This window comes from Prionailurus viverrinus, chromosome E3 (assembly GCF_022837055.1).
Source record: "Prionailurus viverrinus isolate Anna chromosome E3, UM_Priviv_1.0, whole genome shotgun sequence".
NCBI lineage: Eukaryota > Metazoa > Chordata > Mammalia > Carnivora > Felidae > Prionailurus > Prionailurus viverrinus.
Genome location: NC_062576.1, coordinates 29,261,913 through 29,286,343, shown reverse-complemented (window position 1 = coordinate 29,286,343; position 24,431 = coordinate 29,261,913). Strand labels below are relative to the sequence as shown.

General features: G+C 55.7%; 1 protein-coding gene and 1 long non-coding RNA gene across 6 annotated transcripts in view; one reads left to right on the top strand and one right to left on the bottom strand.

Annotated features, from left to right (window-relative positions):
- The window catches only part of MYH11 (myosin heavy chain 11), a 126,017-nt gene that overhangs the window by 1,466 nt on the left and 100,120 nt on the right, over window positions 1-24,431 (bottom strand). For 2 of the 4 annotated variants that reach the window (XM_047838897.1, XM_047838898.1), the window contains 20 exons: window positions 24,217-24,423; window positions 23,164-23,301; window positions 21,953-22,076; window positions 21,416-21,587; window positions 19,620-19,832; window positions 17,990-18,134; window positions 15,338-15,544; window positions 13,823-13,927; window positions 13,582-13,734; window positions 13,107-13,355; window positions 11,127-11,339; window positions 10,601-10,813; window positions 10,212-10,373; window positions 9,698-9,826; window positions 9,291-9,379; window positions 8,722-8,845; window positions 7,923-8,131; window positions 6,897-7,005; window positions 6,643-6,815; window positions 2,473-2,511 (listed from right to left, as the gene is read on the bottom strand). In XM_047838897.1, coding sequence (XP_047694853.1) covers window positions 2,481-2,511; window positions 6,643-6,815; window positions 6,897-7,005; window positions 7,923-8,131; window positions 8,722-8,845; window positions 9,291-9,379; window positions 9,698-9,826; window positions 10,212-10,373; window positions 10,601-10,813; window positions 11,127-11,339; window positions 13,107-13,355; window positions 13,582-13,734; window positions 13,823-13,927; window positions 15,338-15,544; window positions 17,990-18,134; window positions 19,620-19,832; window positions 21,416-21,587; window positions 21,953-22,076; window positions 23,164-23,301; window positions 24,217-24,423 — 3,165 coding nt within the window. In that variant the 3' untranslated portion in view covers window positions 2,473-2,480. The remainder of the gene's footprint in view (window positions 1-2,472; window positions 2,512-6,642; window positions 6,816-6,896; window positions 7,006-7,922; window positions 8,132-8,721; window positions 8,846-9,290; window positions 9,380-9,697; window positions 9,827-10,211; window positions 10,374-10,600; window positions 10,814-11,126; window positions 11,340-13,106; window positions 13,356-13,581; window positions 13,735-13,822; window positions 13,928-15,337; window positions 15,545-17,989; window positions 18,135-19,619; window positions 19,833-21,415; window positions 21,588-21,952; window positions 22,077-23,163; window positions 23,302-24,216; window positions 24,424-24,431) is intronic. The other 2 variants (XM_047838895.1, XM_047838896.1) reach the window with 1 other exon arrangement.
- On the top strand, window positions 4,895-15,865 carry LOC125154509 (uncharacterized). 2 transcript variants are annotated; one of them, XR_007147815.1, is made up of 2 exons: window positions 4,895-5,091; window positions 13,137-15,865. It is a non-coding gene; the product is annotated as an uncharacterized LOC125154509 (long non-coding RNA). The 2 variants fall into 2 exon arrangements; XR_007147814.1 differs by lacking the exon at window positions 4,895-5,091 and adding an exon at window positions 5,473-5,808.

The window sequence follows — 24,431 nt, the reverse complement described above, 5'->3', positions numbered from 1 at the left end:
AGAGAATTCTCGGTGTGAGTTCTCCCAGGACAGAGATCTTGCTGATTTTTACTCACCACACAGGCACCGTGCATGGCGTATAATAGGTGCCCAATGAATATTTGTTAGAAAAGTAAGCTAGACATGTTAATCTAAGGTGTATTTTAGCTTTAGCTGGTAGGATACCCCTTTCTCTGTGTGCTTATGGCTCCCATCTCTGGAGTGCCGGATGCCCTGAGTTCCTGCCAGGGTGTGCCTAGGTCACCTGCAGTGTGGCTTTGGTTAGGAGGGCAGGCAGGTGGCAGGAGAAGTCAGATAACCAGCACTCAGCGTCCTCTCCAGGAAAGAAATGTTTGCTGTGTTTTCTGGGACAACAAATAATCGTATTTGACTCTGGTGATCTGGCCCTGTTTGACCTGAATCAGAAGACAGGTCTTAACTCATTTTAGGATGCCTAAGAGGAATGCAGAATGTTTGTCATAAAAAATGACCCGCTTCGCCACGCAGAGGCTGGACTTTTGAAAGCTATGAGGGAGAGCCCATCCCAGTTAGAGATTCTTTAGTCCAAAGAGACAACTCAGAGAGGTAAGATTGGAGGCAAAAGGAAGGCCCAGAACATCCTGAACACTGAGAAGGGGAGTCCCAACGTGAGCCTTCTGGGGTCTGAGGGTGGGAGAAACCCGGGCTGGGAAAACCCGCCTAGGTTCACAGAATGATACTTTCTGAGGGGCCACGATCAGGGATGAATACTTAAAGTTGTAGCCACTCCCAGCTCAAGACTCAGGCCAGCTTCACTCACATCAGAGGGAAGCTCAGAAGCGCCCTGTGCCCTTGGAACTAACTTTCCATCACCCTCTCTAGAAGTGACCTTTTAAAAAGTCTTTAGCGCTGTGCTTTCCAAGCACCTGGGTCTGAAAGCAGGGTCTCGGAGGACAGGACAGAAAGGAGAGTAGCTTCCACGTGTCTCTCCCGCTTCTAATCCTCCTGGTTCAAAACTCGGTGGGACAGCCTGGGGTTGGGAAACCGTCTCCCCTACCCTTCCAGGCTCCCGGCACTCTTGGCCTCCCGAGACAGTGTGGATTTGCAAGCTACAAGAGCTGAGGTGTAAATGTGTTCCTTTGATCTAAGACGTAAATCATGTCCCGGGTCACTGTTAGCCCCCTGCTCTGCCACCAGTCCCGTGAGCCTGTCTTCCGGTTCAGGTACCCTTCCTGAAGGAACTGGCTTCAAATCCAAGGCCGAGGTGGGCACTGGCTACATCAGTCACAGGAAGTAAGGGAACCCTTCTAAAGATTTTCTTCAAGTGTCTGATCCTGGAGAGTCTGGCTTCTATTCACAGACTTCGAGAACTTCTTCCAGGCACTAGTGGCATGGTGGGATCCAGCACCAGAGCAGAAGCACTGATTTGCAAGGACTCACTTTCCCATCGGCTAGTGGGTCCCACCGTCCAGCCTGAGCTGGCAGGAGCGCTGCTCAGAAAGCCGTGTTCTAGAGGCCGTGCACTCTTCCTAGAGCTCCTGCCAGTCCCTCATCCAGCTTTAAGTCTTGGGGTAGCGACAGCTACTTCTCCAAAAGAGAAGAGGGACACAAGCCAGGGCCTGCTTGGCCTCTCAAGGAAGATGAGAGGAAAACCAGGCCCTGGTTGCCTAACGTCACGTGTGAAAAGCTGGTAGACTCCCACACAAGTCGAGGCCTCTTAACTCTGTCCTGTGAAGGGCCCTGTGTCCTTCCTCGAGTCTCGGGTGTCCCGTCCATCCCCTGCTGTGTATACAGGCTCGCAAGACCCCTGGAAAAGGCTCCGTCCGGACCATGCTTGGCTGCGCAGTGGCCAGCACGTGTCCTAGCGTGCGGAAAGTGCCGTTATCAGCCAGGCCTTGCTCAAGGCTCATGCGGCCCCAGCGACTGTAGAACGCACAGTGAGAGCCCATTTCTTTCGCAGACATGCGTATGAAAGCCCGGCCGTGGGGACAACCAGAGGCCGGGCTGTGGTTCCCGTGAACCTGTGCTCGTGAATTGTTATTTGTGGACCAGATTTGAGGCCCTTCTCCACGAAAGGGCCCAGGCTGTAGAAGTGTCATACCCGCTCAGTGCAGCGTCTTAACCAGACGGAGGAGGACAGCACAGCCAAGTGTCCTACTGCCACGTGTGAGAGAGGCCCACGTATGCAGGTACCAACAATCCGAGTGACACACACGCAGCCTCTTAAGCGCTCGTCAACACACGGTGACGAGGACACATTTGGTGCCGTGTCAGATGCCCAAGCAGAAGTAGGGAAGGAAGACGGGTCAAGAGATTAAGTCTTGTTGTACTGATCTTGGCTATGATAAAAAGAGTTTTGAACTAAGACATCCAGGCCTTCAGATTTTGCAGGAATCCCATGGAGGTTCGTGAGGGCCAAAAAAGGGGGTCGCAGGGACTGGGAGGGCGGGAGGGCAGAACGGAAGTGGAAACCAAGTGCAACACACATGAGCCGCGACGCTGGAGGCATGGTACCTGGTGAGTCATTGCGGAGTTTCCTGGGGAAGGGGGCCTCTGAAACAGAGAGAGAGAGTCTCTGGTGGTTATCCTCCGCCAACGAGAGGGAGTCCTCTAAGTGCGTTTTTAATCATTAAAGGCATTCCCTTCGATGAAGTGATCAAAGGCACTTCTAAGTCAACCTGGCAGAGAAGCGCGGGACACCAAGAACTCTGAGGCCGGCACGCGTAAGCTGTTGGTTCAGCTAAGAAGCTCACGTCTGCTGGTGTGGCAGAGGCCGGGCCCAGCTCTTTAACAGGCGCTCACGTGGAGGTTTACCTGGTCGGCACGACTATGAAACTTGCTTTGCATTTCATTGTTCACTGAGAGCTGGCCAGGCTTGCTAACCTCACTCACAGCTCTAGTGCTGGACTCGAGGTTTTTACACGTGGGACGCAGAGGAGGCAGGAAGGTGTGACCGCTCTTGGCCCTGCCTTAGGGTATGCTCGTACTGGGAGTGTCAAATAGTCTGTTCCATACTGTAGGCCCTGAGGAGGGTCAGCTGTTGGGGGGCAGAACCCACAAGGTACGTTGAACATGTGCTAAGAGAATCAGGGGTCCTGACCACATGGAGCAGTGACAGCCAGAGCAGCTGACTGCTTCCCCACTCCCTGGTCTGGCACTGAGGAGGGCAGGGTTCAGTCACTAGCCAAGCAAATTCTGGAGGGGGGGGGGGGACAGCTCCATGTGAGAACAATTGTCTTGCTGACCATTGTCCTGGGTGTTGCTCCCAAGCCCCTGTTGGACCTGAGAGGTTACGTCTTGTTTCTGTTTCACTGGGGGGACCCACAGGCCCTCCCCAGCCTTGTGTGATCTGGGGTCTCCTTCCCGAAGCCTTGTACCCTACGCCAGCCATCCTCCCCCTTCTGAAAGGGGTTTGGGCCGTCCTCTCGTCACCTGCCTGCAGTGATGCTCAGAGTCTGGAGTTGATAATGGCAGGTGGTTTCAGATGGTTGCTGGGCGTGCCCCTGGATAACTCGATCGCACAGTGAGGAAAGTGCTCCCTTTCCCACTCTTTTTAAAATACATCTCATTATGTCAGGGACGGTCTGTTCGGGGCTAACGTCATCTTCTGTCAGTCCCTTGTCAACTGAGAAAGAGGCCTTCTGGTCCTAGTCATCAACTTGTAGTCAGAATAGGTAGAATCCGTTACTGTTTTGTTCTCACTGTATTTTACTTTCGTTGTGACCTGTTGCTGCTGGTGATGCTGGTTTAACAATACAGGGATGGTAAATTTTATTTGCAAATAGATGTGTTTATGATTAGACCGGTTCATTTCAAAGACACTGTGAAGTCAGCGATGGTGCAGGTAGTAAAAGGCCAAGGCCAAATGGCCAAGGTGGTATGAGAATGAGTTTAGGGAAACATCAGCTCTGACTCCGTGATTGAAGGTTTGTGCCCAGCACCATCCCAGACACTGGGGATGAATAAGCGGACAGAACCTCTGTGCTCATGGGGCCAGAGTGAAGGCTGCCAATGAGATAAGTAAATAAACAGCAGGTAACATGGTGACAGATCAGTAAGAGAACTGCAGGGCGTGACGTTGGAAGTTGTAGACAGGGTAACCTGGGTGTGTAAATGCCTGAAGGAAAGGAAGGAGGGATCTAGCTATGCTGAGAGCTGGGGCAAGAGCCTTCCAGACAGCAGGAACCACCCGTGCCAGGGCCCCGGGCAGCATGTGTAGAAGCAGAGGGCTCATTTAGGAGGCAGTGGACGGAGATCACGTAGGGCCTGGTGGAACCGACCATCATAAAGGTGTTGCTTTCAATCTGAATGAGGTGGAAGCCATTGGACGGTTCCAAGCAACGGGGGGTTGTGACTCATATCTATTTCAACAGGATCCCTCTGGCTGCCTTGTTGAGAACAGAGTATAAAGACAGAGTATAAACACAAGTGAAACACAAGCTGTGAAAGTTACCTAGATGGTAGGGGAGGGTAGCTTGGATGAGGATGGCAAGAAACATTTGTCTCTTGGGTTGTGGATGTACAGTGTTGTTTTTTTTAAATTTTTTTAAGTTTTTACTTTTTACAGAGAGCATGAGCCGGGGAGGGACAGAGAGAGGGAGACACAGAATCCGAAGCAGGCTCCAGGCTCTGAGCTGTCAGCACAGAGCCTGATGCGGGGCTCGAACTCATGAACCATGAGATCATGACCGGGGCTGAAGTCAGACGCTCAACTGACTGAGCCACCCAGGTGCCCGGATGTACAGTGTTTTTAAGGGAAAGTTGATCAGATTCCATGGCAGATTGGATGTTATATATAGGGGAGAGGGAAAAAGAAAGAGCACAGATTAGTGGACTGGGTTAACGGCAGCTTTATCAGTCCAGTTGCTGAGCTGGCAGAGACCGTGAGGGAAGCTGACTTGGGCGTGAAGGGGTTCAGCTCAAGGTGTAAGCTGCCTGTGAGGCATCGAGGGGAAAGGGCAAGCAGGTCTGGGGTTCTAGGAAGAAGTCTGGGCCAGGAAGCCACACGCTGTGGGTGGAACTCAAAAGGCACCAGGCTGGGTGAGGTCACCTAGGAGTGAGCAGAAAAGGAGATGAAGAGAGAACCAAGATGGCGCCCTGGGGCAGGCCAATGGCAGGCGGCTTTGAGATGAGGTACCAGCAGAGGAGACAAGGAAAGACACCCAGAGGGGAGGAACAAACCCCGGTGTGGGTCGAGGAAGCTGCAGCTCAGTCGGGGAGGACTGGGACTGACCATTAAGGTTTCGTGGCAAAGGGTAGCAGGGGGCGTGGGGCTCAGAGGCTTTCTCAGCTCCTGGATTGACTTTGTTGACGTGAAGATGGTGAAAAGGAGAAGGGTAAGAATTTCTGGAGCGACGTCCTTGAGGGAACAAGAGACGTAGGTGTATCTGATGTCATGCCCGGGAACGGAGTAGAAGAAATGGACACAGCTGCGGGGAGGCGGGTTGACGGGGACATGAGAGCTTGTAAGGACGGGGTGGGGATGGTAAGACTGGGGAGACAGTGAAAACCAGATGCCCAAGACAGTGGAAGGGGGAGGGGAGTCAGGCCCAGGCAGCACCGAGTGAGGTCAGCTCCTTGTGGTGACAGACAAGGCCCAGCACGAACTGGCAGTGTTCCTGTTTGCTTTTCCCTGAGCAGAAGGTGGAAAGTCTGGTTTAACGCACCAAGTGCATACCTCAAAGCAGGAGGGGTCTGGGGTGTTGAGGGTGTGTGCGAGGCGGACAGACCACCGAGCCTGGGCTTGATGGGCAAGTTAGAGCTAGTGTTAGGGCCCATGGGGTGGCAGGATCGCAGAGGAGACAAGACCAAGGACCCAAGAGACTGGATCACCCCCCTGGAGGAGTGTGGGTGAGTGTGGCAGGAAGCTTCAGGGCCCACGCCTTCTGGGAACCAGTGGAGGTGGGAAGGAGGCCTGAGGAGCAGGGGTGTCGCCTATCCAGCTTCAGGCCCAGAGGGACAGGGGTGTGGGAGAGAAAACAGCCCTGGTTAGGGCGGTAGTTCGAGACCCCCGGGCGACTGCACCCCCCACCCGGCGAACTGAGCAACGGCTGGAGACATTTGCGGTTGTCACAATCCAGAGCGTGCCATGCCCCATCCTGCGAACACAGGCCAGCTCCTGTGAGGCAGGATGATCCGGCCCCAAACAGCAGCAGGGATGGGAGACCCTGATTAGACCAAAGTGGTCAAGAGAAAACCCAGAAAAGAGGTTCTGGAGAGAAGGGACCCGCACGGGCAATGCAGCAGTGAGGACAAGGATTGAGGAGACAGGGGTGTGCCTCCCTATCCTTCTCCTCGCCCAAGGGTGGGCTGGGAAGGGACGCGCATCATTAAACCACACGAGGGGGCGTTCGGGTGGCTCCGTCAGGTAAGTGTCAGACTTGTGATTTTGGCTCAGGCCATGAGCTCATGGTTTGTGAGATCAAGCCCCATATTGGGCTCTGTGCAGACAGCGCAGTGCCTGCTTGGGATGCTCTCTCCTCCTCGAACAGAGGGTCCGCTGCTCCAAGGCAGGGCCCTGGTGGATCCGCGGCCTGTTCATGTGCCTGGCACACAGTGGTGCCGCATAAGTGCTGGTGAGGGGGGAGAACCTGGAAAGGAACGGGGCGGCGGGGGGGGGGGGGGGAGTGTCCTCTGCATCAGGAAAGAAACTCTCTGTGGGCACCCGAGGCCCGTGAGCCTCACCTGAGCTTGCTCTTGAGCGCGTTCACCTCGCGGCCCATGGCCTCGTTGCTCTCCGTGGCTTCATCCAGCTCCCGCTGCAGCTTCCTGCGGTTGGCATTGATGCGCTGGGACTCCTCCTCCGCCTCCTCCAGCTGCCTCTTGAGTTGCTTGACCTTGGCGTTTCCTTTCTCTGCCTGTCAGGGAGAGGCCCGGGGGTGAGCAGGGGGCGCCGTGGGGTCCGTGCGGGGCTGGGAGAGGCCGGCGTCCCGGGTTACCTGCTCCTTGTACTGCTCCGCCATCTTGCGCTCGTCCTCCACCTGCAGCAGGACCTCCTTCAGCTTCTTGTCCTTCTGCTTCAGCGACTTGGTGGCCGCCTGCTTCTCTCTGCATACGGGGGGAGGAGGGGGGCGAAGTGGGGATGGGCTCCCTTGCACCTGGCACGTAGACCCGACCAGCCTCTCCCCTGCTGTGAGTGCTTTCCCTGAGGGGCCCCAAATCAGGGCTCACCCCCCAAATCAGACGAACAGTACTTGGCCTTAAAAAGGAACGCAGCACTTGGGTCTGCTACCACGTGGGCGAACCTCGAAGACACAGGGAGGGAGGCCAGTCACAGAAGGGCGCACACTGTGGAATTCCACTTACATGAAACATCCACAAGAGAGAAAGCAGATCTGTGGTTGCAGAGGGCTGGGGGAGGTCAGGGTGGCCAGGGGGGTACAGGGTGTCCTAATGAGGTGTTGAAACTGTCCCACACTGGACGGTACAGAGGGTGCAGCTATCCACAACTATACTAAAGGCCCATTGAGCAGTACACGTGAAAAGGCTGAATTTTTGTATGGTCTGTGACTTGGCAAGAAAGCCACTACCAAATTAAAAAAAAAAAAAAAGTGGGTCAGAATCGTCGTAGTCTGATGGTCACAGATGGGCCGTGATCTTGTTTTCTCTTTATAACGAGAAGCCTGACCATATTGGCACGTGCTGAATGGGGTTGCTGATCTGCACTTTCCTGGGTGACCGTGAACACGACATCCTGAGAACACAGGCCAGGCATAGCCAGTGTGCTCGCGGGAAGGTAGCGGACCTCACGGAGGACCCCTGCCACTCAGGGCCGTTTGGGACGGGCCTTCTCGGGGCCAGGCCTGCCTCGCTCCCATGTTCACACGCGGTTCTCCACACACAGCTGCCGCGTGGGGACCACTGGGCTCATTCCACAGCCAGGACAGATGTCCAGAGAGCCTGAGCCCCGATGGCCGTGTACTCCTGGCCAGCAGGCCTCTCTTTGGAGCCCGCGGCCCACGTACCTGGCCTCCTGCTCCACCTGCTCCTCCAGCTGTGCGATCTTGGCCTCCAGTGCCGCAATGGTGGACTTGAACTTGGACCTGACGGCCCCCTCCATCTCTTGCAGCTTGCTTCGGAGCTCCTTGTTCTGCCGCTCGAGCTGCTGCCTTGCGCTCTCGTTCTTCTGGGCCGCGCTGCGCTCCGTGGCCAGTTCGTTGTTGAGCTGCTCGGCCTGCGGAGGGCAGTGAAGGTCAGGGGGTGGAGGGCATGGGGGTGGGAGTGGGGGGTGGCGTCCACTGAGAGGACCCACTACGCCTGTGGCCTCCAGCCTTGGTGGGCTTCGATGTGGGTCGCTGGGGTGGGGGCACCCAGGAGCCCTCCCCACCTCCGCCAGCCACCAGTTCCTTCCTGGGCCTCCTTTAAGGTGCAGCTCAAAAGGCAGCGTCCTGGGGCCACCCAGGCTCCCTGTCTCTAGGTCACAAGGCGGGGCCCCAGCACCTGTTGCGGAGCTGGTGCTTAGTAATGTCCCTGAGTGCTCACTGGTGTAAGGCCGGGGCCAGAGGCTGGGGCGACAGCAAGAAGGAGACCCCCGAGGCCCTTTCTCCAGGCCCACGTTGTCTGCCGGAGGGAGCCAGACATACACTGGCCGCCTGATGAGATGGTGACAGGGGCCGTGTGCCCACGCGGGGAGGGAGAGGGTGCAGGGAGCAGATGCGCTTGACCCCTGCTCCCGTCTCCCCGCTCTCCACCCCAAACCCGAGCTTGCAGTGCAGCAGTGTGGGGCGTGTGACAGGGTGCAGCCTGGCCCTGCTCTGCCCCCACCTGCTGCGTGGCCTTCCGCACGCGGTCACTCATGGCCTCCATGTTGCCTTGCTCCTCCTCCAGCTCCTCTTCCAGCTGCGCGATCCGGGCCTCCAGGCGGCGCTTCTCGTCCTGAAGTGTGTTCCTAAGGGAAATGCAGGCGGGTCTGGGGCTCCAGCCTCCCTCTGGCTTAGGAAATAACCTCTGTGTGGAGGAGTGAGGTGATGCCTTGGAGTCGCCCTCCTTTGTAAAAGGAAACTGAGGCCCAGTGAGGCTTAGACACTTGTCCAAACTCACACAGCTGGGAAGTAGGGAGCCGGGACTCTATCCCGTCGGTATGGGCAAAGCTGGGCCTGGAGGAAAGACGAGCTCTCTCCTCTTGGATGTCTCCCCCCCTCCCCCAGCCCCGTGTCCCCTCCCCACCATGCTGTTCATTCAGAACCAATGAAACTGGCTACATGCCCAAATGGGGTCAAGACCCTTGTGAGAAGCTTGGCTGGACATTGTCATTTTCAGGAGTCTCTTCCATGAGCTGCCTCTCTGTCCTCATTCTGAGCCTGGGACCCCCTTCTCCCGATGCGGCCCCCTACCTTCCTGAGACGCTGCTGGTCAGCTCCTCTGCCAGTTCCTCCTTCTCCAAGTCGGCCTGTTTGCGAGCCCTCTCAGCCGCGGCCAGATCCTGGACAGCACGGGGGAGGGGGGGGGAACCGCTGATCTGCCAGGCAAGGGCTGAACCCCAGCGAGAAGCCACCTGCTCCAGACCCCAGCAGTTTCTACGGCCACGGCCACCCTGGAAAGCAGCTGAGCTGCCTCTGGGCTCAGGGGAGGCCCTGCATGTCCCGGACAGGAGAAAATCCCACGTCTGCCCCTGTCGTCACTCCAGGGGCCTGCCCCTATGGAGTGCTGGACGAGGGAAAGAGGTGCGTGGGTGCCACGGGCTCCGCCTACAGTACCCCCCGCCCCCCTCCCCCCAAGGCCCACATCGAGAAGGCTCTACCTCCTGTAGCTGCATGAGGTCGGCTTCTAAGCTCTTGGCTTTCTTCTCATTCTCTTTGGCGGTGGCAAAGATCTCGTCTCTGGAGGCACGGGCATCTTCCAGCTCTCTCTGGAAGTCCTTCATCTGGGCCTGCGTGAGTCAACAGGAGGGACAAGCCAAGAGGTCCTAACTCACCATCTTTCCATGCCAGCCCCGAGGAAGTTCAGATCAACCACAGAGAGGTCCCTGTGGCCCACCCACCCTACCTCACGGGGCCAGGTTGCTGTCGGGGGGCACCGTTCCGGAGGGGCTCAGCAGACCTCAACATGGCCATGTGGTCTGAGGGCCTTGGCCAAGGCCTGGTGATCGTGCCTTACCCAGGGCGGGAAACGGCCCCCCGAGGCTGAACCCCAGTGGAAAACCCCAGCTGAATATTCAGGCACCCGTGACAGGCCTGCGTCCTGCGGCTGTTGGCCCGGCTTCCCCTCCGGTGGGGAGCCACCCCCTCCCTCGGCCCGTGCCCCGCATCCCCCACCTGCAGTTTCCGCAGCTGCTTGATGGCTTCCTCCCGGCCCTTGATGGCCGAGTCAGCCTGCAGCTCCAGGTCCTTCAGGTCCCCTTCCAGCTTCTTCTTGGCTGCCGTTGCCAGGGCACGTTGCTTTCTCTCGTCTTCCAGTTCTGTCTCGTACTCGTGCAGCTGAGGGAGGGGGGAAGGGGGGCGCTGCTGGGCCTGGCCGTCCCTCGGAGGCCCTACCCCCACCGCGGCCGGCATTTGGAGAGCTCCCAGGGTGGGGAGCCAGGGGCACAGCCCCCCCCCCCCCGGGGGATCTGCTCGTCTCCAGGTTGCAGGCCGCTGAGAGAACCAAGTCTCCTTGGGTCCGGGCCCCGCCTCCTCCCTGCCCCGCATCCCCCCACCCGGACTACCTGTCTCTGGAGCTGCCGCCTCTTCTCTTCGTTCTGTTCATCCCGAGCCTGGAGGTCCCGCTCAAACTGGCCCTTGAGGGCCTGCATGTTGACCTCGAGCCGCAGCTTGGCGTCCTCCGTGGCCTGCAGCTCGTCCTCCAGCTCCTCCAGCTGGGTCTTCATCTCCTCCATCTGGGTCTCCAGGGCCCGCTTGGACTTCTCCAGTTCGTGGACCTTTCACGGGAGGGGAGACTTCATGAAGACGCTCAGGCAACCCGCGGGGACGGGCAGCTCTGTGAGGTCACACAGATGGCTTTTGCCCCCCCGCGGGATGCAGGGCCAAGAGTCAAGGCCAGAGTCTTCCTTGGGGACCCCCCCCCCAAAGTGCTGTTTCCAACCAGTCCCCGTCTGCGTGACAGCCTTCAGTCCTGATGGTCCTGTCCCGTGGAAGAGGCTCAGGGTGCCCACGTCCCGCCCCGTGGGTAATGCATAGTGGGGAGGGGGCTGGTGACCTGTGGACAGGCACAGACAGGGAGGAGCCACTTACGTTCTTGCCCACGTCATCCTTGGAGCTGACCAGGCCCTCCATCTCGGCCTTGAGCATTTTGTTGGCTCTCTCGAGGTCCTCTTTGGCTTCCAGGGCCTCTTCGAGGGCTCGCGCCAGCGACAAGGCCTTGGTTTCCTTTTCCCTGGCTTCTGCCTCGGCTCTGTCCCTTTCATCCGCGTATTTGGAAGAGATGCTCTTCTCCTCGGCTAACAACTACAACACAACGGAAGCCCAGCCCCGGAGGTGAAGTTCGGCTTCCCCCCTTTTTTTTTTAAATAACTTTAACTTTATTCATTTTGAGAGACAGAGAAAGCGTAAGCAGGGAGGGGCAGAGAGAGAGAGGGAGGGAGAGAGGCAGAGAGAGAATCTGAAGCAGGCTGCGCACCGTCAGTTCAGAGCCCCACGCGGAGCTCGAACCCACAAACCTAGAGATCATGACCTGAGCCAAAACCAAGAGTCTGACGCTCAGCCGCTTAGCCCAATGAGCCACCCAGGCTCCCTTTCAATTGCAAATAAGCGCAAGCAGCCTCCTGCCTGAATTTCTTCAGGGGCAGTGGAAGTCATTAAGGCATCTATGCAAATAGTTAATAAAGGGCTTCCTTCTGATTTCCAGTAGGTGGACCTTACTCAGAGCCAGCACCTGCTGAGTCTTTGTGCTTTGAAATCACTAATGCTGCCCGTGCTGGTTCGAACGTACTACTAGTGAGGTCACAGTGACATTTAATCCTGCCAGAGGCCACTAATTCTTTCTATCATGGCCACTCATCTCCAGCCCTCAAAAGCACTCTCTGAGCCAGAGTAGGGAAAGGGTGAGCGTGGGGACAGAGCGGCACATACTTAGCTCTGTGCTTGGAGAGGCAGTTCAAGGAACACTCCAGGCCGACGTTAATGTCATCCGCACAGACAGGGGCATAAGCGTATACACTGACACATCCAAAAACCAGGCTTTGAGAAGTGAGCGAAGACAGGTAAGTAATAGGGGCCCCCAAAACAGCAGTCAGCACAAAAGCCTACGTGATGTGTGACAGGGAAATAAAAGAAGCGACCCCAGGCCCTCAAGCCAATAATGGGGCAGCATAGTGGAAGCAGTGAAGACAGGCTGGCCGCCTGAGATGGAGAAGGACAGAGCCAGCGTGACGCCTGGAAGCCTGCTCCTCTGAGCCCAGGCGGGGAGGGGCAGTGAGCCCCCACACCCCTGGCATTGGCCTCCCAAAACAATCCCCAGATTGATTTTGAGGATCATCCCAAGTCACTTGCACACCAAATCAGCTTTGCTAAATCTGAGTAGCGTATTAAAAGTTGGCATTTTTTAAGGGTTTGGGCCACATGGGTGTATTATGCATTTACCAGAACTCCAGTGAGTGGATACTTGAGATTTGTGCATTTGCATGTATACACAAGAAGCAAAATTTTCTGTTAAAGAAGAACTCCAGTTAAGACACAGAGTGCTGAAGTATAGAGGGGGAAATCTGCCATTTGCTTTGAAATGCATTCAATGACAGACAGTTCATCCGAATTTGGTAAAACATTAATGATCCAATCCACGTGGTGGGTATACAGGTGTTCACTCTTCGGTGCTTCAGCTTTGCTGTGTGCGTGAAATTCTTCATTGTGAAGTGTTGGGGGAAGTGGTATAGAAAGGTGGAACATTAAATTATGTGGAGTATTCAGGAGACCCTCGATAAATACTTGTTGAGTGAAGTGAAATAAATTTCCTTCCTTCTCAGGGCTAGAAACTAAGGCATCCCTGGGGTCGCAGGTGGCCCTGGTGGTGGGGATATCTGGAAGTCACGTCCAAGAGCCAGTGCTCTCCTCGCTCTGACCTAGGAGCCCCGATGCTTCATGGTCACCCAAGGCAAGCTAGCTTTCCTTGGGAGGATGGGTGGGAGCCACATACATGGCAGCCACACCAGCTGCTTCAGAGACCCTCCCGCCCCAGCCCGTGTCCGTGAACAGAGCCGACGGCCCTCCAGCCCCTACCTGATCAAACTTCTTCTGCTTCTTTTCCAGGTTGGACACCAGTTGCCGCTGGTTGTCCAAATCGACGACCAGGTCGTCCAGCTCCTGCTGAAGCCTGTTCTTGGTCTTTTCCAGTTTGTCATAAGCAGCTGCCTTCTCTTCGTACTGCTGGGTGAGGCCTTCGATTTCCTTCTGGAACCGCTTCTTGCCCTCTTCCAAGGCCTCCACGGTGCTGGCAAAGTCCTGTAGCTTCTTCTTCGAATCGGAGAGCTAAAACGACAGTGTCCGGGTTGGGGTAAAAGGAGGGCCAATGAGCGAGTCCCATCCCTGATTCCACCCTGAGAAGAGACCACCTTCTCCTCCTGGAGGAAATTCAACAGCAGGGGGAGCCAGTGAGCCAAACAAAATGGCGCCAACACTCAACCACAGCCTCTCCGAGCTCCTGAGCTACCCTTCAAGGCTTACACCTAGAAAGGCAAGGACACACGGCCAGCACCTGGATGTTCAGAGTTGAGATGTGGCGCTCCAGGTTCTGCTTGGCGTCTATCTCCTCGTCCAGCTGGTCCTGCAGGCTGTTCCTCTCGTCCTCCAGCTGGCGCAACTTGGTGGACACATTGAGTTTCTGCCGGGTTTCTTCTTGAAGCAGCTCCTACGAAATGCCATGTGGAAGTCTCAGGGAGCCACCCCCAGGAAGTCCACACCCCAGCTCCCTCTGAATCATGTGGCAGAATACCCACCTGGGTGTCCTGGAGCTGGGACCCAAGGGATGCCACATCCTTGGCCAGTTTTATGGCCTTCCCCTCAGCCTCGTTGAGCATCCCTGTGACACTCTCCACTTCATTCTGAGGGTGCCAAGAGACTGTGGTTAGAGCCCTCTAGAACAGGATCCTTATGAAGTAAGAGAAGATCTCTCGACTCACATGATAGGCCTCGTTGTATTCACTGATTAGGAAATAGCCATGGGCTATGGGGCCTGATCATGGTAACCCCATGGCCCCCAAGGGAAGTGTAGCACCTATAAGTTGTGAGGCCTGGCTCTAAGAACCTCTTTGAGCCCCAGACTGTATTGGCTTGTTCCTGATCCTACTAAATGGACCCTGAATCCTTGCCAAGGTTGGCAAAAATGAAGCAGCAGGTTAGAGAGTCTAGACAACTCGTCTGCTCCCTGAAGTTGGAAAGGGGATGCAGATGGCACCTTTACTTCCAAGGGCCCTGTTCCCACCACCCTCTTCCTCGCCTCTACTCTTTGCCCTTTCATTGACCTTCATGCCCCAACCAGAGATGCAGACACTAAAGGTAAGAAGCCCTCTACTGAGGTATCAGTCAACCGTCCATCCTCTCCCCCTTACGAGGAGAACGTAAATAATCTTGACTCTACGTCTCCAGGACACTGCCTGTGTTACGGTAGCAGAACCCCTGCTCTCAACGGCATGTGGAAAGAAATCCTACTTAATGCTCCCCCTGCCCTCTGGTCCCAGGCTGTAAGCACACTGACTTATCAAAAGTCTGCCTGGATCCCATGAATGGATGTCAGGCCAAGTGTCTAAGTCAAAGCTAACTAAGACCAAAGACCGAGAGACCTTGTCACTGCTCAGGTCAAAACCCATCAATGACGACTTGTCGCGCGGAATAAAGATGAATGTACATAGAATAGGGCCTCGAAGGCCCTGTGTCATCTGGCCACAACCTACCTCCCTCGTCCCATCTTGTACCATGTTTCCCCTGCCAGCTCAGCTTTCTGGCGTCACTTATGTGGTCTCTTCTGATTTCCCACTAACCACTGGGCCCTTGCACATGCTGTCCCCTCTGCCTGGTAGACTTCTACTTATCTCAGATGATACCTCCTTCTTCGGGAAGCCTTTCCTGACTCCTCCTCCCGCCGGCCAGACCCCGCCCCCCCAACCCCCGCCCCAGTTACGTACAGTGTCATTTTACACTCACTCATGGAATTATAAACGCCTTTCCCTCCACTAGGTCAGAGTTCTATGGGGGCAGGGAATGTGTCTTTCTTGCTGATGTATCTCAGGGTCAAACATGGTGCATGGTCTACAGCAAATACTCCTACACTTGTTGAAGGAGCAGAAGAGGGCCTTTCAAGAGTGAATTGAGGAGGGAGAAGCCCTCCTCTCCTCGAGGGACCTTACAAGAGGGAACCAACTTGCTCTGCAGCCAAAGACTTCAGTTAGCCGGGGAGAGCTTCGTCCCCCCCCCAGGGATGGCTCCAAGGGCCGCTGGCCGTGCAGGCCGCTCACCTGCAGCTTGTGGACCTTGTCATTGAGCTCGGCCCGGGCCCGCTCCCCATCGCTGCACTTGGACTGCAGTTCCTGGAGCTGCACCTCCAGCTTCTTCTTCTTGTGCTCCACCTCCTGCTTCGCCTGGTTCAGGACCCGCAGCTCCCCGGCCAGGTCTGCGTTCTCCTTCTCCAGCGTCTGCTTGTTCTTGTCTAGGTTGGCCTTGGCCTGGCCGGGGAAGCACAGGGCAGGGAAGGCATTACAGCTGTGGCCAGGAAAGCGGGTTAAGAACCTAACTCTGTCACTGGTGGATCTTCCTCCTTCCCTTCCCCTCCGGTCAGGGAGGTGCAGGGACCTGTGCTTGTCCCCTCTGGGAAGAAACGCAGCAGCGTGGGGGACACAAGGTCACGGTGAGACATTTTGCATTCTGTTCTGCTAAAGCTCAAAGGTTGCAAACCAGCATTCCACAAGCTACATCCAACCTGTCGTCATGTCCCGATAGACCTATTCTTTGTTGTCAACATTTAATAAAGAAAAAATAAAACTGTATTCCAGCATCATTTAAAAAAAATGTAGTGTCGTGGGGTGCCTGGGTGGGTCAGTCGGTTAAGCTTCCGACTCTTGGTTTCTTTCGGCTAAGATGCTGATCTCGTGGTTAGGGAGTTCGAGCCCCACATCCGGCTCCGCACTGACAGCTCAGAGCCTGCTGGGGATTCTCTCTCTCTCTCTCTCTCTCTCTCTCTCTCAAAACAAATTTAAAAATTTTTAAAAATAAAAAATCTAGTGTTCTCTATCATGACAGGTGGTGGTTACACAAATGCATACGTTTGTCGAAATTAGTTGAACTATACAGTTAAAACTGATGAGTCTTACTGCACAGACCTCAATAATTCTGATTTTCAAAAAACAAGCTAGGGGCGTCTGGATGGCTCAGTCACTTAAGTGTCCAATTCTAGATTTCGGCTCGGGTCACGATCTCACATTTCAGGGGATTGAGCCCCGCCTTGGGCTCTGGGCTAATAGCACGGAGCCTGCTAGGGATGCTCTCTCTGCCCCTTCCTATCTCTATCTCTCCATCTCTAAACAAACAACAAAAACCCAAGCTAAACACAAACATCCTCAGTGGGGAAGAAGTGAGAGCTTTTCCCCTAAGATCGGGAACAAGAAGGGTCTCACTCTCACCACATTTACTCAACATAGCACCGTAAGAGAAAATGTATGTTGTGTAGTGACAATTAGCAAATCTTATTTGTCCAAAGAAGTGACACAGTGTTCAACGTTAGTATTCAGCTCCCACTTAACAAGAGTCCTTTTACTCACCTGGAAGGTGCGGGGGGGCTCAGTCTTGCCCTGCACTTTTCAGACACTGGGCCTAAGACCCCCCTGTAGAAGGGTGGAAGACGGGGCCCAGACATCATTTTGACAAAGGCCCCAGATGAAATGAAAAGAACTCGTGTCTGGAAAGCATTGGAACAGTATCAGGCACATGGTCAGTGCTACCTAAGGGACTGTTGCCACTGTTCTCTTGTACAGGAAAATTGGAGCTTCTTCTAGAAGAGGCGGAAAGGTACTCAGTAAACCCCTTCAGGGAAGAAGAGTGACCTTGGCTGGCAAGAGAAACAAACCCAAACTGACCACAATTTTTAGGTAATGCTGTGCCCATTTAGTCTAGCTTGGGGGGGGGGGCGGATATCTAGAAAGGGCAGGGATCGGGGGAGCCATAGTGCTGAGGGGGATGCAATCAGATCTTTAGGGACACCATCCGGATGTCGCAAGCTAAACAGCTCACCCCTGGGAAGGAAACACAAGGAAATTCTTCCAAGGGAGAAGAAGTTTTGGGTGTGAAGCATTCAGACTCGGGCTACTTAACTGCCTCGAATCCCACACACCCCAGATAGCCAAGCACGAGGAAACAGAACGACTAAATCCAGTCATTCTCAAACTCTGCCGGAGAGCGAGCTGTTTTCCTCCAACCTGCAGGGAAATTAAGACGGAAAGAATGTTCTCCATCTTAAGCGACCCAGAAGTTGTTCTCAACTGTGGCTAAGCAACGGGGGCGGAGGGCAGGGTGTTGTAGACCCTGCCCTGGAGTGGGCAGGAGGTAGGCAGGCAGCTGCACTGCCTGGGTTCAAATCATGGCTTTGTCACTAGCTGTGTGACCTTGGGTGAGTCTCCTCACCTCTAGACACTCTTTTTTTTTTTTTTAATGTTTATTTTTGAGAGAGAAAGAGAGAGCATGAGTGGAGGAAGGGCAGAGAGAGAGGGAGACACCGAATCCGAAGCAGGCTCCGGGCTCCGAGCTGTCATCACAGAGCCTGACGTGGGGCCTGAACCCACGAACCATGAAATCACGACCTGAGCTAAAGTTGGATGCTCAACCGACTGAGCCACCCAGGCGCCCCCGCCTCTAGACACTCTTGACCTCAGTTCCTTCGTGTGTAAAATGGGCTCAAGAGTACCTACGTCATAGGTGGATGTGAGGATTAACGGATACGTGCACGGCGCGCCCTGAATAAATGCGGGCTGCCACCACTATCATGAGGCTCTTGTGTGGTGTAGGATTCGTCTCAGCACACACCCTGATACGTGGTTATGTGAAGCCGTCGGCATGATGCTGTCTCACACGCGCGCGCACACACACACACACACACACACACAGGAATCACCACTTACCCTCTTGAACTGCTCCAACTGCTCGGTGAGTTCCTCCACCGCCTGCGTGTGCTTCTGTCTCATCTCCTGGACCTGCGCCTCGTGGGACCGGGTCTCCTCGTCCAGGGCCTTCTTCAGCACCGTCACCTCTTGTTCCCTCTTGGCCCTGGGCAGGAAGAACACGGTGGATGGCAGTCGGCCGGAAACAGGGGTTCACCTCCGACAGTGCCGTGCAAAGCAATAAGAGATCTCCGGGGACCCAGAGCTGAAGTCCCCATCAACAGCCCTCCCTGGCTGTGTGACCTCGGCTGAGTCCCCTAACCTCTCTGGACCGGGCATTTCCTCAGCGGCAAAGTAAAGAGCATGTCACCTGCCCAGAAACTCTCAAGGCCAGCACAAAAATACACCAAAGGCCAATACACTCTCAAGGCCAGCAAATAAATACACAGAATACTCAAAATCGTGTTGAAAGGACATCTGTGAATTACAAAATGTTCCTCAAATAATGTTAGCTCTTACTTATTGAGCTTACTTATTATATGCCAGGCCTTGACCTAAGTTCTTTTTTTTTTTTTTAATGTTTATTTTTGAGAGAGACAGGAAGCACAAGGGGGCGGGGGAACAGAGAGAGAGGGAGACAGAGAATCCGAAGCAGGCTCCAGGCTCCAAGCTGTCAGCACAGAGCCCAACACGGGGCTGGAACTCACAAACGGCAAGATCATGACCCGAGTGGAAGTTGGACGCTCAACCGACTGAGCCACCTGGGTGCCCTGACCTAAGTTCTTTATAGACATCATCTCGTATAATCTTCAGAGTGACCCTTAGAGGAAGATACATTAATTTTTCCAGTTTACAGAGGAGAAATCTAAGGCCAAGAGATTCTTAGCCCATGTTGGTACATCCGCTGTGTCATAGAGCCAGAATCTGAACCCAAATGATCTGGCTTTGAGCTCGTGCATTTGAAGACTGCACCAAGGGCTTTTCTGTGTCATTGGCCAGGTGGGAAGGGGGCAGAAAACTGCTGGCTTCTAGGCCCAGGTGACGGGTGTGGCACAAAACCTGAAGTGCGGGACATCAACCTCAGAGTTAGCACAGCACCTGATAAAGGATGCACTGAAAATCCATTTGCATGTTTGTTGAATGAATAAGTGACCTACTTTCATTGAACTCAGCATTCATTATCCAACAAGTGATCTGTTTCTGTTCTGGGTTTTTTGGTTTCTTTGTTTTGGAGTGTTTTTGTTGTTGTTGCTGGTGTCTGTTAGCCTGTAGCAAATCTTAAGGACAAATCCAACAAATGTTATTTTAAAAATGTATCACAGGGGTGCCTAGGTGGCTCAGTTGGTTGAGGTTTGGACTCTTGATTTTGGCTCAGGTCATGATCTCCCAGCTCGTGAGTATGAGACCTTCATTGAGCTCCACACTCACAGTGCACAGCCTGCTTGGGATTCCCTCTCTCTCTCTCTCTCTCTCTGCGCCCCTCCCCTGCTCTCGCACTCTCTCTCAAAATAAATAAACAAAAAAACCCGAGGCGGTAACCGTAGGGCCCAAGGAACCCTGTCATTCAGGATCCGCTCTGGGTTTGCCCCTTTTCCACCAGCCACCTGATGCACGCGGCGGGGCGGGGGCGGCTCTGCGGCCGGTCTCCCACCTGAGCTCCTGCTGGGTGGCCGTGCTGTCCAGCGTGTCCTCCAGCTCCGTCTTGAGCGCCTCCAGCTCCTCCCCCAGGTCCCGCTTCTGCTTCTCGGCCTTGTTTCTCGCGGCCCGTTCTGAGTCCAAGTCCTCCTGCAGGTCTGAGATGTGACTCTCCAGCTCCCGGATCTTCTTGAGAGCGTTGTTCTTCTGAGCGATTTCATCCTCCAGCCTGCCAGCGACAGACCAGCATGGTGAAGGCCCTGGGGTCTCTGGCCCCTGAGATCTCACGGCGTGGCCAAAAATTGTTTCCAGGGACCAGATAACCCTGTTCCTTGGATATCAAAAGCATGTTCCCCCCCATGTCCCCGAGACACGGTGGACCCCTTCCTGCTAGGTTGGACTGCGTGCACATTAGGACTCATCTGAGGTCCACGAACAGTGGTGAGTGTGTGTGTGTGTGTGTGTGTGTGCAGAGCATGGCCCCAGACTAGCAAGGCACCTAGTACACAGCAGGTGCTTAACAGATGCTTTGTAAACATCGGACAATTATTTCTCCCTAGCAACTACTGGTTTTCCTTTCTCCTCTTTGCTCTAACAGTGGCTGAGTGCCTGCTCCATGCGAAGCACGTGACTAGGTATTGCTCGGGGAGGTATTTAAACCAGGGCCCCCAGTGTGGGGGAGGCAGCAACCGTGGGTCAAGCTGGGACAGGAAAATCCTCGTCCAAATGGCCGGGAGCACGTGAGGACTTTCATGGAAGGCAGCTCCCTCCTGATGCATGGTGAAGCCGAGCTCTTGTTTTGCCGTGGTGGATGGAAAGGGAAAAGTGTGAAGAGAGGGCACAGAGGCAAGATTGCACAGGGCAGGGGGGAGGTGAGATGGTAGTAAGCTTGGGAATGGGGAGCAGTTAAGAGAGAAAGCTAGATGGTCGGCTGGGTCCGGCTGTACGTGGTGGGGGGGGGGACGGCGGGGGGGGGGGGGCCTCTGAGCACCAGGCTAAGGAAGCCGGCCTTCCCTGCACAAGCCAGCATGGGTTTACTCTTCAGGTGATGTTTGCGGTTCACCGCCCTCGCGCCCCCCACAGCCCACACTGGAAAAGATAGACCTGGCCAGGGGATCAGTCAGAAAGTTCTGGGGCTTTCACCCCAGCCCCGCCTCCACAAGACTGTGTGACAATCACGCGTTCCTTCACGTCCCCAAGCACGGCTTCCTGCTCAGTGACGTGGAGATCACAGCAGCGTACCGGCCAGGTGTAAGAACATACCGTCTGGAAAGAGCCCGGCACGCAGCGAACAGGAAACCAACCCTTAGCTGGGGCTGCAAGATTCCCAGTATGAGGCATGAACCCAGCCAGGAGCTGGGAGAAGGGCAAACAGGGAATGGGGTCGCCACCCCTTCCAAAGGACTGGCAGGATCTGGGGGCTGCTACAGCCCGGGGGCGGGCGGAGAGCAGTGGGCAAAAGTCAGGGAAGACGGGCGTTCACGGCAAGGGCCCTACGAGGGAGGAGCAGGAGGCTCATCCCGGCCTCGGACATGCCAGTGCAATGGACTCCATGGGCAACTGCAGATGACAGAGGCCTGGAGGTCTGAGGGGCAGATGCAGCGGGAGGAGGGGACACACAGAGACAGGATGGGCTTGGCGGGGACAGAAGAAAGTCAGTGGCACCGTTGTGGAAGTATAAGCAGGGCAGGGGAGGCACCCGGGAGGACGGAGGCCTGCCTGGAGGAGGAGGAAGACGGGGCCCACTGTGGCCCCCGCCCCGGGACACATGAACACAGGACGTGAGGATGCACCCCCCGCAGGCCAGGCTACCTGCTCAGGGCGGCCTGCAGCTCCTCCTCCTTCTTGGCCAGCTGCATCTTGAGCTCCGCGATCTGTGCCTGCAGGTCCGCTATCTGCTCGTGGAAGTCACTGGCCTCGCCCTCGAGCTTCCTCTTCAGCTTCTCCAGCTCCTGCCGGCTCTTCTCCTCCTTCTTCAGCCGCACTGTGACAAAGCCAGGGGCCCCCTCAGGAGGCGGCAGCTACCAGAAAGGTGCCCGGAGGACAAGCCTTTCTGCTCGGGCAGTTCGCATGCACGCACACACACACACACACACACATACACACACACACACACGCACGCACGCATGCACCCGGCCCTACAGGTAACTGTCACGGCCCAGACTGCTATCTTGTAGCAAGAAAGTCAGTGCTGATGAAAAGCCCCTTTACGATTACTGGCGTATTGGCCGAGGGAGCCTAGGGAGGGTTGTACCTCTCCCGAAACAACGTGCCACACTCACATCTGCTCTCTGATCTTCCCAGCTTTACCACGTCCATTTGAAACCCTGTTGGGGGTGGCTGGGTTACCTTCCAGTTCTGAAATCATAGATTCGTGCTTGTTTTTTAGCTTGGTAAGGTTCTTGGCCTTTTCCTCCTCTTCTGCAAGATTTGTGGTTAAGTCACTAATCCTCTCTTCGAGGAGTTTTCGCTCCTTTTTGGGAAAAGAAAGAGAAATATCGGTGGCTTTTTTTTTGTTTCTCTTCTGCAAGACGGGCCTTTCACTTTTAGTAATTTCCAGATCAACAGTTGGCAGGGAACCCCCCATGAATACCAAGTGCCACGTCGAGGTTTAAAATGATAAAGAGAAGTTCCTTAACAGTAATTCCCTATAACCCAGTCACTTCTCATCTCGTGGGACCTCTGCCCCTCCTACTTCATGTTCCGGGCAGGCATGCCCTCTTCCCTTATGAGCACATGTCAGCTGTTCTCTGCCACAGGGACTTTGCACAGATAGGACTATATGTTGAGCTGTTCCTCCACTCCCCTTCCAGCCACTCTTCATTTGTCAGGTTCCCACTTCGATGCCGCTTCCTCCAGGAAGCCTTCCCTGAATGCCTGGTTTCCATCCCTCAGTGCTGTATTTTTACAATATGATGAACCTCCTTCAGAAGCCTGACTGTGATGGTCATTAATGGTTAGGTGTATGATTATCTATTTTCTGCCTCACTAGAGTATGAGCCCTGCCAGGGCAGTGCCCTCCTTCACCATATAGGCCCTGCACCCAAAACAGGGCCTGGCTCATGGCAGGTGGCCAGCTGACATCTAGCTCAAAGAACTAAAGGGAGCCCAAACTCGGTGGGGCTGGGGAGTGGTTATTGCCTAGGGGGGGCCTGCGCCCTGCAGTTTACATGGGGACTTTTGGGCACTGCAAGTCCCCATCCCAGAAAGCCCTCAGTCCCAGACGAAGCAGGACAGCCAGTCACCCTATTACGGACTGGAAGCAGTCCACGAGAATGAGGGAGAGGCTCCCAAGAGTCAGGCACACGTGGCTGCCTTTGCACACCCAGGGGGGCTCCACTGGCACGGAGTTTCTGAGACCCGGTGCTGGTGGGACCACCGGGCTCCCCGTCCATGGCCCACCGGTATCTGGACGACAGTCAGGAGGCCGCCTCCCACTGCTGAAGCCAGAGCCCTCTGTGTGGCCTCCGGCGTCTTGTATTTGGCCCGAAGGGGCAAGTATCCGGAGCCCTCGGCCCCACGGAGCCAGCCGTGTTAACGTAGACGCTGGCCCCACTCACTTTGGACAGTTTGTTGTTCTGATCATCCATGACCAGAATATCGTCCTCCAGTTTCTTGATCTTGGCCTCGGCCGTGACCTTCTCGAGCTGTAACTTCTGCCTCGCAGCTTCCTCCTCCTCCAGCTGCTCCTCCAGGTCCTTGGTGGGGGAAGGGAAAAAAAATCACAGCCTTGCTCACCCTAGAGTCCCTTCCTCGGAGCTCTGGGGACTGACCCACCCAGAGGCTGGGCCTCCTCGCCCCTGTGCTCTGCGGTCTCCTTTTACTGGAAATACAAGTTTTGGGAAACCACTTGGCTTCACAGGGCCTCAGTTTTCCCCGTCCGTCAAACGGGAACAGTAGATACCGTGGCCGTTTCAAACTATGTCCACAAATTCTTTGGTCCTCTCCCCTTCAGCGTGGGCCAGACTTAGCAAAGCGGTTCCAACAGATAAAATCGGGAAGAAGCCGCGGAGTGTAACGCCCGACATTAGGCTCTACGAGGCACCGTGCTCTCCTCTCCTCTTCCCTCTCCGGATTCACCCCTCCTTGCAGGGGAGCCAGCCGCTCTGAAGTGAGGACCCTCCGGCAGCCCCAGGGAGCAGCCCCCAGGTGAGGGATGGAAGCCTCCTGCTGACAGCCACGGAGTGAGCCTCATGGATGGAGGGGCGGGGGGGGGGGGGTGGTTCTCCAGCCCTGGGCTCCCGTCCCAAGTGCAGCCTCGTGACAGACCCTGAGCCAGAACCTCCCGGCCGGGCTGCTCCTAGACCCCTGACCCTGTGACACAACGGCTGCTAAGTTCTGGGGGGCTTCCTCCCGCAGCGATCGATAACTGATGCGCCTGCCCCTCACGTGGGATTGTGCCTGAGAAGGTTTTCATGGGCGGAGTGCCGGGCGGAAGAGAGTGGGGGGGCCTGCCTTCAAGTCCCCACCTTGGCCGTGTGGCCTGGGGCAGACGGCCATTCCTCTCCAACCCCCGGTCCCCACACCCGGCCAACGGGGACACGCGGGACCCTGCGATGAGGGCCAAGCGATTCGGACACCCCCGCCGCGGGCGGCCCCCCGCGGGGCCTTACCAGCATCTGCTGGGCCATCTTCTTCTTCTCGGCCTGCAGCTGTTGGCCCCGGTCTTCCTCCTCCTCCAGGCGGGCCTCCATCTCGTGCAGGATCTCCTCCAGCTCCTGCTTCTTAGCCGCCAGGCGCACCCGCATCTCCTCGGCCTCGGCGTACAGCTCCGTCTCGGCCTGCAGCTGCTCCTGGAGCAGGCTCTTCTCCTCGGCCAGCTGCCCGC